The sequence below is a fragment of the Capra hircus genome, chromosome 5 (genome assembly GCF_001704415.2).
Source record: "Capra hircus breed San Clemente chromosome 5, ASM170441v1, whole genome shotgun sequence".
In the NCBI taxonomy this organism is placed as follows: Eukaryota; Metazoa; Chordata; class Mammalia; order Artiodactyla; family Bovidae; genus Capra; species Capra hircus.
Window position 1 is genome coordinate 111,824,671 of NC_030812.1, and position 17,951 is coordinate 111,842,621.

Sequence of the window (17,951 nt, forward strand, 5' to 3'; positions counted from 1 at the left end):
GTTGTTCCATGTCCAGTTCTAACTGTTGCTTCCTGACCTGCATATGGGTTTCTCAAGAGGCAGGTCAGGTGGTCTGGTATTCCCATCTCTTTCAGAATTTTCCACAGTTTATTGTGATCTACACAGTCAAAAGCTTTGGCATAGTCAATAAAGCAGAAATGGATGTTTTTCTGGAACTCTCTTGCTTTTTCCATGATCCAGCGGATGTTGGCACTTTGATCTCTGGTTCCTCTGCCTTTTCTAAAACCAGCTTGAACATCAGGAAGTTCACGGTTCACGTATTGCTGAAGCCTGGCTTGGAGGATTTTGAGCATTACTTTACTAGCATGTGAGATGAGTGCAGTTGTGTGGTAGTTTGAGCATTCTTTGGCATTGCCTTTCTCTGGGATTGGAATGAAAACTGACCTTTTCCAGTCCTGTGGCCACTGCTGAGTTTTCCAAATTTGCTGGCATATTGAGTGCAGCACTTTCACAGCATCATCTGTCAGGATTTGAAATAGCTCAACTGGAATTCCATCACCTCCATTAGCTTTGTTCGTAGTGATGCTTTCTAAGGCCCACTTGATTTCACATTCCAGATGTCTGGCTCTAGATTAGTGATCACGCCATCGTGATTATCCGGGTCGTGAAGATCTTTTTTGTACAGTTCTTCTGTGTATTCTTGCCACCTCTTCTTAATATCTTCTGCTTCTGTTAGGTCCCTACCATTTCTGTCCTTTATCGAGCCCATCTTTGCATGAAATGTTCCCTTGGTATCTCTAATTTTCTTGAGGAGATCTCTAGTCTTTCCCATTCTGTTCTTTCCTCTATTTCTTTGCATTGATCGCTGAAGAAGGCTTTCTTATCTCTTCTTGCTATTCTTTGGAACTCTGCATTCAGATGCTTATATCTTCCCTTTACTCCTTTGCTTTTCACTTCTCTTCTTTTCACAGCTATTTGTAAGGCCTCCCCAGATAGCCATTTTGCTTTTTTGCATTTCTCTTCCATGGGGATGGTCTTGATCCCTGTTTCCTGTACAATGTCATGAACCTCATTCCATAGTTCATCAGGCACTCTATCTATCAGATCTAGTCTCTTAAATCTATTTATCACTTCCACTGTATAGTCAAAAGGGATTTGATTTAGGTCATACCTGAATGGTCTAGCGGTTTTCCCTACTTTCTTCAATTTGAGTCTGAACTTGGCAATAAGGAGTTCATGATCTGAGCCACAGTCAGCTCCTGGTCTTGTTTTTGTTGACTGTATAGAGCTTCTCCATCTTTGGCTGCAAAGAATATAATCAATCTGATTTCAGTGTTGCCCATCTGGTGATGTCCATGTGTAGAGTCTTCTCTTGTGTTGTTGGAAGAGGGTGTTTGCTATGACCAGTGCATTTTCTTGGCAAAACTGTTAGTCTTTGCCCTGCTTCATTCTGCATTCCAAGGCCAAATTTGCCTGTTACTCCAGGTGTTTCTTGACTTCCTACTTTTGCATTCCAGTCCCCTATAATGAAAAGAACGTCTTTTTTGGGTGTTAGTTCTAAAAGGTCTTGTAGGTCTTCATAGAACCGTTCAACTTCAGCTTCTTCAGCATTACTGGTTGGGGCATAGACTTGGATTACTGTGATAGTGAATGGTTTGCCTTGGAGACGAACAGAGATCATTCTGTCGTTTTTGACATTGCATCCAAGTACTGCATTTCGGACTCTTGTTGACCATGATGGCTACTCCATTTCTTCTGAGGGATTCCTGCCCGCAGTAGTAGATATAATGGTCATCTGAGTTAAATTCACCCATTCCAGTCCATTTTAGTTCGCTGATTCCTAGAATGTCGACGTTCACCCTTGCCATCTTTTGTTTGACCACTTCCAATTTGCCTTGATTCATGGACCTGACATTCCAGGTTCCTATGCAATATTGCTCTTTACAGCATTGGACCTTGCTTCTATCACTAGTCACCTCCACAGCTGTGTATTGTTTTTGCTTTGGCTCCATCCCTTCATTCTTTCTAGAGTTTTTTCTCCATTGATCTCCAGTAGCATATTGGGCACCTACTGACCAGGGGAGTTTGTCTTTCAGTATCCTATCATTTTGCCTTTTCATACTGTTCATGGGGTTCTCAAGGCAAGAATACTGAAGTGGTTTGCCATTCCCATCTCCAGTGGACCACATTCTGTCAGACCTCTCCACCATGACCCGACCATCTTGGTTTACCCCACAGGCATGGCTTAGTTTCATTGAGTTAGACAAGGCTGTGGTCCTAGTGTGATTAGATTGACTAGTTTTCTGTGAGTATGGTTTCAGTGTGTCTGGCCTCTGATGCCCTCTTGCAACACCTACCATCTTACTTGGGTTTCTCTTACCTTGGGCGTGGGGTATCTCTTGGAGTTTCAGCTTCAACATCAGTCCTTCCAATGAACACCCAGGACTGATCTCCTTTAGAATGGACTGGCAGTCCAAGGGACTCTCAAGAGTCTTCTCCAACACCACAGTTCAAAAGCATCAATTCTTCTGTGCTCAGCTTTCTTCACCGTCCAACTCTCACATCCATACATGATCACTGGGAAAACCATAGCCTTGACTAGATGGACCTTTGTTGGCAAAGTAATGTCTCTGCTTTTCAACATGCTATCTAGGTTGGTTATAACTTTCCCTCCAAGGAGTAAGCGTCTTTTAATTTCATGCCTGCAATCACCATCTGCAGTGATTTTGGAGCCCCCCAAAAGTAAAGTCTGACACTGTTTCCACTGTTCCCCCATCTATTTCCCATGAAGTGATGGGACCAGATGCCATGATCTTCGTTTTCTGAATGTTGAGCTGTAAGCCAACTTTTTCACTCTCCTCTTTCACTTTCATCAAGAGGCTGTTTAGTTCCTCTTCTCTTTCTGCCATAAGGGTGGTGTTATCTGCATATCTGAGGTTATTGATATTTTTCCCGGCAATCTTGATCCAGCTGTGCTTCTTCCAGCATATGTTAAATAAGCAGGGTGACAATATACAGCCTTGACGTACTCCTTTCCCAATTTGGAACCAGTCTGTTGTTCCATGTCCAGTTCTAACTGTTGCTTCCTGACCTGCATATAGGTTTCTCAAGAGGCAGGTGAGATGATCTGGTATTCAGTTCAGTTCAGTTCAGTTCAGTTCAGTTCAGTCGCTCAGTCGTGTCCGACTCTTTGTGACCCCATGAATCGCAGCACGCCAGGCCTCCCTGTTCATCACCGTCTCCCGGAGTTCACTCAGACTCACGTCCATCAAGTCCGTGATGCCATCCAGCCATCTAATCCTTGGTCACCCCCTTCTCCTCCTGCCCCCGATCCCTCCCAGCATCAGAGTTTTTTCCAATGAGTCAACTCTTCTCATGAAGTGGCCAAAGTACTGGAGTTTCACCTTTAGCATCATTCCTTCCAAAGAAATCCCAGGGCTGATCTCCTTCAGAATGGTTGGATCTCCTTGCAGTCTGATATTCCCATCTCTTTAAGAATTTCACTTATATATGGAATCTTAAAAAAAAAAAGTACAAAACAGAAGCAGATGCTTAGATAAAGATAACAAATGGGTAATTGGCAGAGGGGAGGGGTGTGGGAGGGTGAGTGAAATAGGAGGGGGAGACTTAGAGATACAGACTTCCAGATAAAAAAATAAATCAGTCAGAGGGAAGAGCTTTACAACATGGGGAAAATAGTCAGTAATGTTGTGATAATTTTGTCTGGTGACAGATGGCAGCTAGATTTATTGTAGAGATAGTGTCATGTATGAAAATAGTCCAAGCACTGTATTGTGTACCTGGAACCAACATAATGTTTGTAGGTCAATTATACTTTAACTAAAAAATAACAATAAATGAATAAATCCTTTCTAGGCTTTTAAAAAAATGATACAGAACATATTCATCTCCCGTGAATGTACACTTTTGCAGGAAGTTCACCCATACCTCTCCAGGCGCAGAGTTAAGTTCTGATTTTGCCTTCAGTCGCTTTGGATCAGCTTGCCTGTTGTGGAATTACACAGAAGCAGAATCCCTCAGGGTGTTCTCTTTTGTGTCGGAGCCCTGTGGTAACAGCAGGGCCCCTCTCCCTCCGGTCTTTAGAACACGTTCTTCTCCCAGGTGGGCCCTCCCCCTTAGGCGAGGGCCCCCGTGTCTGAGCAGCAGTGGGAGAGGCATGAACCTCTTAGTTCCCTCCTGAGTTTATTCCCATCCAGCTTCATGGTCTTGAATTTAAATCTCAGAGTCCCGATTCCGATATATAAAAAGTAAAATGCTATAAAAACTCACTGCAGTCTTCCTTCTTGCCTCGCGGCCCCCTGTTTCGAAGGTCAAAGATGAGCCAGACTCTCCGGTCGCGCTGGGCATGGTGGACCGCTCCCGCATCCTGCTGTGTGTCCTCACCTTCCTCTGCCTCTCCTTTAACCCCCTGACCGCTCTGCTGCAGTGGGGGGGTGCCCACGATGCAGACCAGCACCCGCACTCAGGTCCCGGCCGTAGCATGCTGTCACTCGAGTCAGGTAGGTGGAGGGCGCCTCGGGCCACCCGGGCACGAGTGGGCTACTGTGGCAGAAGGCGGCCCTACTTGCAACCCGCTTGGCTTGTCACCAGGTCTCAAAGGGCTTTCACAGTGGGCCCCACCTGCTTGCTTCTGATAGTGTCCGGCATCAGTTGCATGTACAAGTAACAGGACAAACCTAAGTTCAATCAGAAATAGCGAAACAAATCAGCTGTAATTGGGGTTTGGGGGTGTGCCTGTTTGGAGGAGGATGTGGTCTTGCTGCCTGAGTCGTTAAACCAGCTGCGAGCCCTGCCTTGGCCAGCAAAGATTTGTGTGGCATTCTGCCCCATGGTGACAAGGGCTCCAGGGCTCCTGTCGAGGCTGTGGAGTTGTCCCAGATTTTCTACAGTGTGGATTAATTGCATGTATTTATTTGTGCTCTAAGCACTTAGACATTGTTACTAAATGAAGCAATCACATTTGTTTCAAACATGAGGGAGGAGGCTGCTTCCTTTAACCTGAGGGGTGGGTCAAGTGCCCTGCAGTCCCCCCAGAGCTGCCCTGGGTGGGTGGGTGGGCCCTTCCTCATGGGCTCAGCTGAGACGCTTCTCCTTAGGCTCCAGGAGCTGGCTCGACTGGATGATGCCAACGCTTCTCCTGTGGCTGGTGAACGGCGTGATCGTGCTGAGCGTCTTTGTGAAGCTGCTGGTTCACGGGGAGCCAGTGATCCGGCCGCACTCGCGCTCCTCAGTCACCTTCTGGAGGCACCGGAAGCAGGCGGACCTGGACCTTGCCCGGGTGAGTCTGGGCATGGGCTCAGAGACCGTCATGCTCAGAGCGTGGGCATCCTCTGTCCCTCTTCTTCAGGGTCCTCTCTTCTTAAAGGTACAGGAAGGAAGGTTTGGGTGTCATACCCATTGCATGATGGGAAAGGAGAAGAGCGTTGACCCTAGTTTCCCAAGTGTGGCCTCCAGGAATGAGAAAAACACAGACAGGGTCTTCAGTACAGGGCAGTAGACTGTCCACTAGGCCCTCTCAGGTTGGCAGAGACCTGTTCAGATCCTCGGTCAGAGTAGTTTCACTGCATATTTGTCTAAAACTGTGGTTCTCAAACTTCAGGGTCATCAGGACCACCCTGAGGGCCCATGTCCATCCCAGAGGTTCTGAGTCAGTAATGGGGAAGGGGTGGGATGGAAAACCAGGAATTCACATTTCTAACAAGATCCCAGGAGCTGATGATGCTCCTGGTCTCTGGGAACCACACTTCAAGAACCTACAAGCCTAAAAGATTACTTGGTTCATCGTCTCCATCCATGTTATCACCTTATGTATGAAAGGTACCGTGGGAAATTCTGGATAGAATATTTGCTTAAAGATAGAACGCGGTACAATCCCAGTTAAGCAAAAAGGCTGGGAGGAAGTATGTCAGAATGGCAGCAGTCATTCTAGGAGATAAGATTCCAGGTGATTTCTTTGTACTTTTCTGTAGCTTTCTGAGTTTTCCCAGATTTTTCTTCACTGAGCATGCATTACTCTGATAACCTGGAGGACTGAAGAGAAAGTAAGAGTTTTCACTAAAATGAAACTAAAAGGCTGCCCCAAGGCTGGCGAATGTTACATCTTCTCGCTTCCCATCAGGGGGACTTTGCGGCTGCCGCGGCCAACCTGCAAACCTGCCTGTCGGTGCTGGGCCGGGCCCTGCCCACCTCCCGCCTGGACCTGGCCTGCAGCCTCTCCTGGAACGTGATCCGCTACAGCCTGCAGAAGCTGCGCCTGGTGCGCTGGCTGCTCAAGAAGGTCTTCCAGCACCGGCGGGCTGCCCTAGCCACTGCTGCAGGCTTTGAGGAGGAAGCGAAGACCAGCGCCCGGGATGCAGCCTTGGCCTACCACAGGCTGCACCAGTTGCACATCACAGGTGAGGGCTGGCTGCCGCGGCCCGGCCTGCCTCCCAGTGCCCCGCGCCGTCGCCCCACCCCGCCTCAGTTTGCCAGTTTTCTGCCCCAGATCAACAAAGTCCCCTTTGCAATGCTCGTCGAGGATGGTTAGACCAGCCCTCCGCCCGTGGCCACGGCTGTGAAGACGCAGTTCCTCATTACGTGTGCTCAGTCGCTCAGGCGCGTCAGACTCTCTGCGACCCTGTGGACTGTAGCCCACGAGGCTCCTCTGTCCATGGGGTTCTCCAGGCAAGAACACTGGAGTGGGTTGCCATGCCCTCCTCCAGAGAATCCTCCTGACTCTGGGATTGAACCCAGATCTCCCGCATTGCAGGCAGATTTTTTAACCATCTGAGCCACCGGGGAAGTCTTTCATCATTATAAGACACATGTTTTTTTCACTTTAACATCTCTGCACCACGCTGTGTCCTCTACACATTGAGTGTCATGGTTAAGTTGGCGGTGCTTTTTCTATGGTGGTGCTTAAGTTAATGGAGAAACTTAAGATTGATGGCGTCTTAGAATCAGTGAAACATGATCCTTTATTTCATTCCACAAAGTCCTGCTCTAATAGAGAAGCAGATTGGTCAGCAGGTGAATTACCATTCAATGTGGTTTAGGGGTCACAGAAGAGTTGGGTTTCAGCTGGAAGGGAGGGGTTCATGTTGGGTAGGGCCCTGAAAGCCTTCCAGCTTTGTGTGCAAGGAGGCGTTTGAGTTCACTGGCTCTGCTGAGGGGATGTGTCTTCCAGGCCGAGGGACGTGTTCCCAAGGAGGAGCTCCCCCCGCCTGGTGGTGTCCCCAGGTGGGCTGTGTGAGGGGAGGGTGACGGGCGCCAGCACAGTGGGGGCAATGACGTCATCAGGCCTGTGCTCTGAAGCCAAGAAGATTCCCTCCGATGGAGAGGCTGCCTTTGGGAGGCCCTGTGGGAGCGGGTGCAGGTGCCGAGAAGACAGAGAGGAAGGAGTGGGTGGTTGACGGGCCTTGGGGACTCATTGCATGGGAAGGGTAAGGAAAACTGGGTAAGGGGCTTCCCTGGTTTCTTGCTTGAGAGTTGGGGTGAATCATGTTGCCACCAACAAAGGTGGGGAGAAGAAGAGACACACAGCTTTCTAGGGAGGAGGTGAGACATCCAGCTCGGAACCCTTGCCCATGAGACACTGAGGAGGGCTGCTCAGTGGGGGGCTGCACTAGATCTGTTGTCCACGGATGGGGCTGGGCCTCTGGTCTGCAGGTGAGGATAAAAGCTATGGGCGCTGATGAGCGGGCTTGTGATGAAAGGGCCCTCAGGGCATGTGGGAGGAGACCTGCATGGAAAGGACGGGGCAGGGACAGGGAGTGGGGCAGAGGCTGACCTGAGAGGTGGCTGGGCAGGAGAGGCCGAGAGGCTTGGTGTGTGGGGAGGAGGGGATTCAAGAAGGGAGGTTGCTGCTGGGATGGGGGTGAGATGAGGGCAGAGAGCAGCCACGGGCGCAGCGACAGGAAGGCCATAGGCGGCCTGGTGGCTGGGGGAGCTTCGCCCAGGGGTGGGGCGCTCCCAGGCCAGGGGAATGGAAATGAGACTCTGGGGCGGTGTGGGGCTGGAACACCTGCGGCCTTGTAGAGCTCTCGCAGCAGAGCCCCATGTGCAGACCTTCCCTGCTTCCCCATCCATCCTGAGCCCTTGGGGATGAAACAGGCTCCATCCAGGTCTCTGATCCGGAAGCTGCATCTGTTTGGGAAAGTTCCAGCTGAGATGGTTCACACTGCTCATCCCCCACACTCACCCAGCACTCGGTGGGCCTGGCCCTGAGCAGGGCCCCGAGAGGACAGTGACCGAGAGATGACATGGTCCTCACGCTGCCCTCCACCTGCCTTCCCCACAAAGGAGAAAGCCCAGTTGGTGGTGCCTTCTGGGAAGACCAATACCTAAACGTCTGTGCCGAATGAAGTCTGGGGCCTGATATGAGACCAGAGAGGCCAGGCGGGGTCAGGAGGCCTGGCTGGCCATCCCCCAAGGGACAACTTGCTCCCCCCCCCCCAAAAAAAAAAAGGCAACTGCTTGTGCTGGCCACCTCCCCTCACTGTAGTGAGGACCAAGGCAGGTGGCAGTGTGAGAGCCTCAGAGCCTTTGACATGCCTTGGGGTCTGGTCCCTGAAGAGCCATGCAGCCCTCACGGGAGGGTGCAGTAAGCCTCTCCTGGCCGTCCACCTCCCCGCCAAGATGTGTCTGGCCATCATGGCTCAGTTTTGTGTAACTTCCTTCCCTTGAAAGGGTGTGTGCTTTATAGACTGTGGGGTCTTGTTAAAGCAAGATAAATTCAGATCAGTTTTTATTTTTCCAACCTTTCTTGCACCATTTGGAAACACGGGACTGTGTTAGCAGAACACGGCCATGCTGTTGACACCATTTGGGAAAATGCTGCAGCTTGCCCCCTGAGTCCTGCCCACTCGCCTGCAATCCTGACCAGTTCCGTTACCCAGGGCTGGGGCTGCGGGCCAGGCGTTAGACCTGTGCTTTCTCTTGTCCTCAACCACCTGTGAGGTAGAAGGGCACACAGAGCTACTGGGTCGCAGGGCTGGTGCCCCATCCAGGGCTGTGATCAGAGAGTCCACCAGCTTCCCCGCCATGGTTCTGCTCTTGCTCTGCTGGTGCTGGAGGAGGCAGGAGAAAGCGTGGGTTGAAGGCCTCTGTCAACATTCATCATTCTGTTTTTGCCGCCATAGGCAAGCTTCCTGTGGGATCCCCCTGTTCCGACGTGCACATGGCCTTGTGCGCGGTGAACCTGGCTGAATGTGCTGAGGAGAAGATCCCTCCGAGCACGCTGGTGGAGATCCACCTGACTGCCGCCATGGGGCTCAAGACCAGGTGTGGAGGCAAGCTGGGCTTCCTGGCGGTGAGTGTCCTTCACTTCCCTCCCCTGGACCTTCTCAGAGCGCCTTTCCCAGCCAACTGAGTGAGTGAAAGTCGCTCAGTCATGTCCAACTCTGTGACCCCATGGATCGTAACCCACCAGGCTCCTCTGTCCATGGAATTCTTCAGGCAAGAATTCTGGAGTGGATTGCCATTTTCGTCTCCAGGGATCTTCCTGACCCAGGGATTGATCCCGCATCTCAAAGAATTGCAGGCGGATTCTTTACTGTCTGAGCCACCAGGGAAGCCCTTCCCAGCCAGGAGCCAAGATGTAAAAATTGGTGTGGGCCCTGCCCTCAGATGCTGACCGACCACCTTGAGGGGTAGATGTCCACAAATACTTGGCAGTAAATAAAACAGACAAGAATTCCTTCCCCTGAGCCATTTTAAACAGAACAAGGCATTTTAGTACCTTGAGGTATTGCTTCAGTGATAAGAGTGACCTTGTATTCAAGAGGCTAATGTGTGACTCTTCTGCTTGGAGTCTGCTGGTTGTGTCTCCTGGTTCTATTATTAACTGAGAATGCCTTCTGTTTGGTACCTTGTGTTGATCACAGCTCTGTGGGTCTAGAAGTGGAAAACACTGTATGTCTTGTGAGGGGCTCGCGTCAGACTCCGGGTGGAGACCATGGTTTCCTCCAGTGTGCCTGGCACAGGGCCAGCCTTGGGAACTCACAACTGGATAATTCACAGACCGTGTTGCCAACTCGTTCACAGCCTCTGCTGACCTCAGGCTTTCTCTTCCAGCAGACACAGGCATGTCTTATTCACTGTCAGCTTTGGGTTGGCTGCCTAGCACATCAGCTGTGTTCGGCAGAGAATGATCTTATCCCCCCATCCATGTCCATATCTCATTAATAGCACGGATGCGCTGAGAATGAGCAGGAACGTGCCCCGTGCTGACACTGATGTGCTTGAAGCGTGTCACCATACTCTGGGTGACAGAGGGCATGGGAGAGGAAGACCGTGTTCCCAAGACCCCTGGGGAGGACGTGCAGGGGCCAGCAGGACCTTCACCCTGCGGGGGTGGCTCGCAGTCGGACAGGAACCCAGACCAGGCCCAGGCCTTGGGGGCAGCAGGGTGCGGTGGGGTCTGGATGGCTGCCCGGAGAGCACGCTGGGCTCCCGGCCCTGTCCCGGAGGAGGTCGAGGTGGCCTCTCTGGGCTGGGAGCAGTCCTGGTGCTCTGGGCCAGCGTCGTCACATTTGTCATCTCTGCCCCCCAAAAGTTTTCAAGGCATAATCGACATACCACATAAACACAGTGAAATGTGTCCAGTATAACTTAGCAACTTGATCAGTTTTCACACAGTGAACTGACCCGCGTAACAGCCACCCAGATCAAGAGGCTGTGTGTTCCCATCACCCCCAGAGCCTCCTGCAGGCCTTCACTCCTGCTGCCCCCACAGAGGGGACCAGTGTTCTGAATTTCATCACGATAGGTTAACCTCCCTGCTGTTTGTTGTTCCTGGAAGCTTTTTTTTTAAGTACAATATGCCTGTAGAAAAGTATGCAAATTATAAATATACAGGTCAGCGACTTCCCAAAATGAACACACGTGCTTATAACCAACAGATAGATCCAGAAACAGAACACAGCCCAGACCCCAGAAGCCTCCCTTGGGACCCTTGCCATCAGCAAACTGCCACTCCCCACCCCAAGCCCCCCCGCCGGGTAACCAGCATCCAGATGACCTCAGATGCTTTGCGTCTATAAGCTTGGTACGAGGAGAGGCGCGCGTGCGTCCTGCAGCTCTCTGCCCTTTCCGCTCGGTGCCATGTGTAAGGTTCATTTGTGTTGTCGCACTTGGTTAGAGATCGTCCATTCTCATCGCTTCATGGGAGTCCACTGTATGACCAGACACTTACAGGTGGACTTGGGGGTCGTTTCCTGTTTTGGTTACTGTGAGCAGTGCTGCTGTGAACATTCCCATTCTCTCAGTGGACTGTGCCTGCATCTCTGCTCCGGCGCTGCTAGCTCAGAGGTTTTCACTCGCTCAGCTTCAGTACCCACAGCCTGGCCGTTTTCCAAAGTGGATGGACCAGTTTTCACTTCTCCAGCAGTGTAGAGAGTTTCGGTTCTGAACCCTCAGCAGACACAGGATAGTTTCGGGGTTTTAGCCCTTCTGGTGGTCATCTCATAGTGTTCATTTATGGGCCATTTGGACATAGCCTCCTTTGTGAACACCCTGTTCATATCTTCTACCCGTTTCTCATTTGTGATGTCTGTCTTTCTGTTGGTGTGAGGAGTTCTCTGCTCTGATCCTTGGTTGGAGATGTGCTCTGCATGTGTCTTCCCCCACTCTGTAGCTTGCTTGTTCTCTCAGTGGTGTTGATCAGTAAGCACAAGTTCTTAATGTTCGTGAAATCTAGTCTATTCTTTTCCTTAACAGATATATCAGGTCCTGTTTAATATTCGTTCATCTTACCCCAGTGTCATGAAAATACTCTGCTGGGTGTCTGATAGACCCGTTATTTTCAAATGTTGCACATGGGTCCATAATCCACTTGGAACCGGTTTGTGTTTGAGTTGGAGGAAGAGATGCCAGATCTACTTTCTTCTTCACATGTCTGTCTCCCTGTCTCAGAATCTGTTGTTAAAATGACTGTCCGCTCCCTGCTGCACCCCTTTTGCATAAATTAAATGTCTGCATGTGAGGACTCTGCTTCTGGAACCTCTGGTCAGTTCCGTAGTGCACCACCAATACCACACACCCCTGGCGACCATATATCTAATACGTCTTGATGTCTGGAAGTGTCAGTCCTCTGCCCCTAGTGGCTAGTGTCTGCTGTTTACCTTCCCGTATACATTTTAGGATCATTTCCATCAGCCCGGAAATCCCAGGGGGTTTTGATTGTCCTTGTTGCTAAGACGCAGCTGCTCTGTGAGAGGGACTCATCCGTTTGAGGAAGGCATGTGTGTAGCAGCTGAGGATGGGGGAGATGGTCCCCCAGTGAGTGCCCCACCCCCCTGAAAATGTTGAGTGTGCCTAACAAGCAGTGAGCAGTTTTTTGTTACTGCTGTTTTGTTTTTTGGGCCACACAGCACAGCATGTGGGATCTTATGTTTTTGTTTTTCTCTTTTCTTCTGGACTGTACCACACGTCCTTTGCTTTTTGATTCAGGCAGCCATATTCAGGTTCCCCCAAGAGAGCCAGTCTCCTTGGTCCACGTCCTTTGAGTGGCACTTTGGCAGGGCTATTTCTGACCCTGGCATTCAAGTCTTCTGAGACCGTCACATTAGATGATGGTGCTCAGAGCCCAGTAAAGGTCAGAACCATCAGGCTGAACCAGCAGAGGAAGCAGCCTCCTGGGTTGTGAGGGCAAGGCTGCCGTGTGATGGGTGAGGCCCAGCCCAGCAGCCGCTCCTCCTCCAGGCTCCCTGCACTGCGTTCTTCTCTCGCCCCTTCATCCTTCTCTGCTAGTTTCTCATTCAGATCTTGCTGTATCGAGTGGTTTTATGGAATTTAGAATAAAGATTTGTTGTTGTTCAGTCACTATGTTGTATCCAACTTTTTGGGACCTCATGGACTGTGGCGTGCCAGGCTCCTCTGTCCTCCATTGTCTACCGGAATTTGCTCAAATTCATGTCCGTTGAATCAGCAGTGCTATCTAACTATCTCATCCTCTGCTATCCCTAGTCTTCTTTTGCCCTCAGCCTTTCCCAGCATCAAGGGCTTTTCCAGAGAGTTGGCTCTTCACAATAGATGGCTAAAGTATTGGAGCTTCAGCATCAGTCCTTCCAGTGAATATTTAGGGGTGATTTCCTTTAGGATTGACTGGTTAGATTTCCTTGCAGTCAAAAAAAATGACACAATTTTTGAAAACATGGATGGACATCGTTGTCCCTGCAGGTTTATCCCTGGGCCCTGGAGTGATGTTATTTTGTGGGCTAAAGAGGGACTTGGGAAGCAGGGGCTTGGGCTCACCCAGGGATAGCAGGGGTGTCTCTCTCTCTCTCTTTTTTTAATACTCATTTATTTATGTGCTTGGCTATGTTGGGTCTCAGTTGTGGCACACAGGATCTTCATCACAGCACGCAGACTCTAGTTGCAGCGTGCAGGCTCAGTAGTTGGCAGCACATGGGCTCAGTATCTCTGCAGAATATGGGCTCTTAGTTCCCCAAACAGGGATCAAACCTGCATCAACCTGCACTGCAAGGCAGGTTCTTAACCACTGGACCACCGAGGAGGTCCCAGGGGGTTCTCTGGACAAAGAACAGAGAACAGGTGGACAAAGCCCTTGCTGGGCCAGCCTTAAGGGAGGGGCATCACGCAGGCCTGCTTGCGTCCTGGACAAACCTTGGGGCGGCCCTCTCACTCCAGCGATTTCTAGACTGACAGTGATGGTAAATGACAGTCGCTGGCCACTTGCTGGGTGCCTGTTCTACACTCTTCACACTCTGAGGTGAAAGAGATGAAAATGAGTCAAAGCAGAACACAGTTTTACCTAAAAATGCTCTCAAAGATATGTAATTAAAATGGCAGAAGAGAAAAAGTCTCAGGACCCAGGGGGCCACCTGGCTGGAATGCAGGGTTGGACAGGGTTGAGGGCGGGCATGCTGTAGGGGGGCCGGGGGCGCCTGGGAGAGCGTGGCTCAGCTCGGCAGGTTGAACGCCAGCATGGCCAAGAACATGATTCAAGTCCAGCTGGGCACACCCAGTAGGACAGGGTGCAGCCAAGTCTCCAAGGGTGCCTTGAGCCCCCAACCCCTTCCCTCTGGGGTTTGTCATTGAGCCCGGCAGGTTCCCCCGGAGCCAACGCCCTGGTTTCCGTGGGGGTGTTTGCTTCCAGGCGTGGAGGGTCCCAGCCCTCCTGCTGGCCCCCCTTCCCCAGCCTGCCTCCACCTGGTGGCACTTTCTGACGGCCTCCCGCGGCCACAGCTGCTGTCCGCCACCTTGGTGTCACGGTGGTCCTCGTCCTTCCACAGAGCTATTTCCTCAGTCGTGCCCAGAGCCTGTGTGGCCCCGAGCGCAGCGCCGTCCCTGACTCACTGCGCTGGCTCTGCCATCCCCTGGGCCAGAAGTTCTTCATGGAGCGGAGCTGGTCAGTGAAGTCAGCTGCCAAGGAGAGTCTGTACTGTGCCCAGAGGAACCCAGGTGAGAACGCCTTGCCCCCTGGGGGCCCCTGGTGCTGCCCCCAGACACATGGAGACACAGGGTACCTTGGCCGTGAGTTCCCTACACTCAGGAGCTCGGGAGCCTGGTTGCCAGCTCGCCGCTGGGCCACTCAGAGCCCGTGGTCCTGGCATCAGTCACCCCGCCACACGTCCCCAAGGGTGACTGAGTGTGCCAGCGGAATCTTGCCCTTGTGCCGGGCGCTGTGGAGACTCAGAGGGTGTAGAGGAGCTGCTGGCTGGCCCCACTCTCCCGCTTCCGCCGGAAAACAAACAGACATAGACGGAGCAGTTAGGGAACAACAGGCGGCAGACGGTCGTCAAGTGCTCAGGGTAGTGGCAGAGACAGGGCTCCGGGCGTCGGGAGGAGAGGCCGGCTGGCTGTCCCCCGTGTCTGATGGTGATCTGAGTCGACTCGCCCGGCCTCGCAGCGGGCGGGAAAGGCCGGTCGGGTTGGCCCAGGCTTGAGCAGCCAGTGGCTTTGTCCTGTCCTCTCTGAACCAGGCGTGTGGGAGTCAGACGTGGTTGGCAGGTTCAGGAGTGTGTGTCAAGCATTTTGTGGGGAAAGCGGGGTCCACTGTCGTTTCTTCTCAGAAACTCTGTTGTTCAAAGTAAGAATAACGCGCGACCCCAGAGAGAAGGGTGAAAGCAGAAGCCGTCATCGGTCTTGGATGCCTGGCCAGGCTGCTCTGTCTGCAGCAGAGGCAGCCCCTGGCCCTCATGCCTCTGGTGGCTCTGGTTCTAGGCCTTGTTGTCCAGAATATATTCCTAAGTGTCCTGCCTCCTTGTCCTTGTCAAGTTAAAGCCCACACGTCTGTGGCATGTGAATGAGGGGAAGGGCCTGGTGACGCCCTATTTGGGGCTTGCCAGTCGGGGGACTTGGTGACAGGCAGCTGTCATTGCCAACATTGCCAGGCCTCTTGTTTAATCGCCTCGGCCAGACAACTTCTGGTCATGGGTCTTGTGCGAAGGCTCTTAAGCGGGAGCTGGCTCTTCCTCACCCTGTCAGGCAGGAGCCTCGGCGGCCGTCCTCCTGAGCCACGGGAGAAGGGGCGGCCTCTAAGACTTGGGGTGGATGTCCACCTTCCCGGTTCTGTTTGCTGACGAGGGTTGTGGCCACCACCTTACAGCTCCCAGCCTTGAATGCAAGGACTGAGCATTATGCTAAGAGACACAGCACCCCTCACGCACCCCGCTCCTACACACTGGAGCCAGTCCAGAACTCATGTAGTCTTGGACTTGACCACCCTCCGCCTGCCCACCCCCCGCTTCTGACTGTTCAGCGAGCAGTTCTGGGGTTTCGTTGGGGAGGTTTGGCCCCATTCAGAGGAGACATCTGTTCCTTGGGTTCCCCCCCCATGCCCTGTTTTCTCTGTAGGACAAACTGAGCTCCTAAGTGAGTCCCACTCACCCCTCTCCTGGCTTCCTCCTCTTCTCCAGCCGACCCCATCGCCCAGGTGCACCAGGCCTTCTGTAAGAACCTGCTGGAGCGAGCAGTGGAGTCCTTGGTAAAACCTCAGGCCAAGAAGAAAGCTGCAGACCAAGAAGAGGAGAGCTGGTACAGACCTTGGATATGCATCCCCACCCATGCCCCCACCTCAGGCTGCCTCCCTGGGTAGCGCAGATGGGGCTCTGAGATCCACCTCCCTTAAGGAAACGAGCCCCAGTGTGGGAGCCACAGGGAAATCCAGTGACTCTTTGGTGTTGATGTTTCAGGCCTGGCAGCCCCACGAGAGCCCTCTGTGGGCTCACAGCTGGCTTCTTTGCCTCTTGCTGCCCCACCAAGTATATTACTTCCCCCTTTGCTCCTTTCTACCTGTCTCTATATCACCTATATACATACCTGTATCACCGAGTGGAGTCAGTTCTTGGAGCAGGTCGGGGAGGGTGGCCTTTGGAATGGAGCGTGGGAAGGTCAGCAGAAGGCAGATGCCTCTGGCCCAGACATCTTGGGGACCCAGACCTGTACCGAGAGGTCAGGTGGTGTCTTATTCTTACGGAGTTACCGAGCACAGTCTTTCCTTCACAGAGTCAGACCTGAGAGGCAGACAGGTACCAGCATCACTCTCCTTCAGGGCCCAGGTTCTGACAAGAGTGCACCTGGGCAGAGAGGGGGTCTCCTGCCTGGGGGATCAGAAAACTTCTGGGCAGAGACCACGGTTGAATTGGGTCTTGAAGGGCGAGGGATGAAAGAGAAACCTTGCTTTTCCCACAGAGAGAGGAGTGTCAGGAACAGTGTCAGGGCGGCCTGGGGCGAGCCAGAGTGGTTGGTGGGGGCAGTGCTCGGGGTGTGCCTGGCCCTGTGGGTCTCAGAGCTGGGGGCTGACCAGCCAGGCTGTGAGTGAGGTCCTTGTGTACACTCCGATGTGAGTGGGACCCTTTCTTTTCTTTGCAGTGAATTCTCCAGCGCTCTTGAGTACCTGAAATTACTTAACTCTTTTGTGGACTCCGTGGGGACTGTAACCGCCCCCTTCTCCAGCAGCTCCGTGCTCAAGTCGGCCCTTGGTAAGCACCTTGCGGGCGGCTCCACGGGCCTCAGGCTGCTTGACTCCGTCCTTCACAGCCCTTACGTCTTGGGGGCCCAGGATTGGTTATGAGTCTGCCACTCAAGAACCTTCTCTGGCTCTGAGGTGTGTTTCTGCAGTCCCCACATCACCCCCCACCCACAGTTCCCCTCACTGGGCTGTGTTTTGGGGGCAGGAAATCACGATGCTGCTAGAAGTGGGATGATGAGTGAGTCAGTGATGCTGGCCAGAACAGGTCAAGAATGCTCCCAGGTGCTCAGAATGGGCAGCAAGTGGTCCAGGCCCTGGGGGCTGGTGGAAGGTACTCACCTTTCAGTACACAGTGGTCCCTGGGGCTGCTCTTGGGTCTGATGCTCTCTGCCGGAGAGGCCTTTCTTCTGGCGTCCGTACTGCTCCGGCACCCACTGCCTCGGATGGCCACACAACTGCTGACTGCACTGGCAGCAGGACACTCTGCTTCCGTCTCTAAACTGTCATCCAGGGGACAACATGACAGCGGCCGCCTCTCACCTGGCTGAGGCTGCAGGAGAGGGCGTGGAGCTCCCTCTGACAGCTCTCCCCATGGAGGGCAGTATCCCAGAGGAGCAGCCTCCCCATCGTGACCTCTGACCTCATGGCCTGTCTCATTTCCGAGCTGAGAAAACAACGCGCTGTTAGGCATTTCATGTGCAGGTTCACGGAGAGAACTAGGCCTCAGAGAGGAAAACACTAGAAGGATTGTACCTGCACTGCTCCCACACATATTCTGGAAACACTGTTTTCACAGCTGTTGGAAGTTTGGGCTGTTTGCAGCTTCTTCCTTAAAAATAACACCAGAGTGAATGTCTTTTTTTTCTCTGTTTAGGCTCATCTCTTTGTGATGGATTTTCAAAAATGAGATTCCTAGGTTAATAGGAGTGAACATTTTTAAGGCTGTTAAGGCAAATTGCCAAACATGTTCTGAGATGGGGCTGGTGGGTGTGAGAGGGCGACCCACAGGCCCCAGCCCATCGTCGGGAGGGAGAGACGGCACGAACAGGGGGGC

At 52.4% G+C, this 17,951-nt stretch overlaps 1 protein-coding gene across 1 annotated transcript in view; it reads left to right on the forward strand.

The window, feature by feature from the left end:
- Nucleotides 1-17,951, forward strand: part of SREBF2 (sterol regulatory element binding transcription factor 2) — a 64,834-nt gene that overhangs the window by 36,476 nt on the left and 10,407 nt on the right. The window contains exons 8-14 of the mRNA XM_018048827.1: nucleotides 4,292-4,481; nucleotides 5,079-5,260; nucleotides 6,101-6,377; nucleotides 9,102-9,271; nucleotides 14,217-14,385; nucleotides 15,843-15,960; nucleotides 16,798-16,907. Coding sequence (XP_017904316.1) covers nucleotides 4,292-4,481; nucleotides 5,079-5,260; nucleotides 6,101-6,377; nucleotides 9,102-9,271; nucleotides 14,217-14,385; nucleotides 15,843-15,960; nucleotides 16,798-16,907 — 1,216 coding nt within the window. The remainder of the gene's footprint in view (nucleotides 1-4,291; nucleotides 4,482-5,078; nucleotides 5,261-6,100; nucleotides 6,378-9,101; nucleotides 9,272-14,216; nucleotides 14,386-15,842; nucleotides 15,961-16,797; nucleotides 16,908-17,951) is intronic.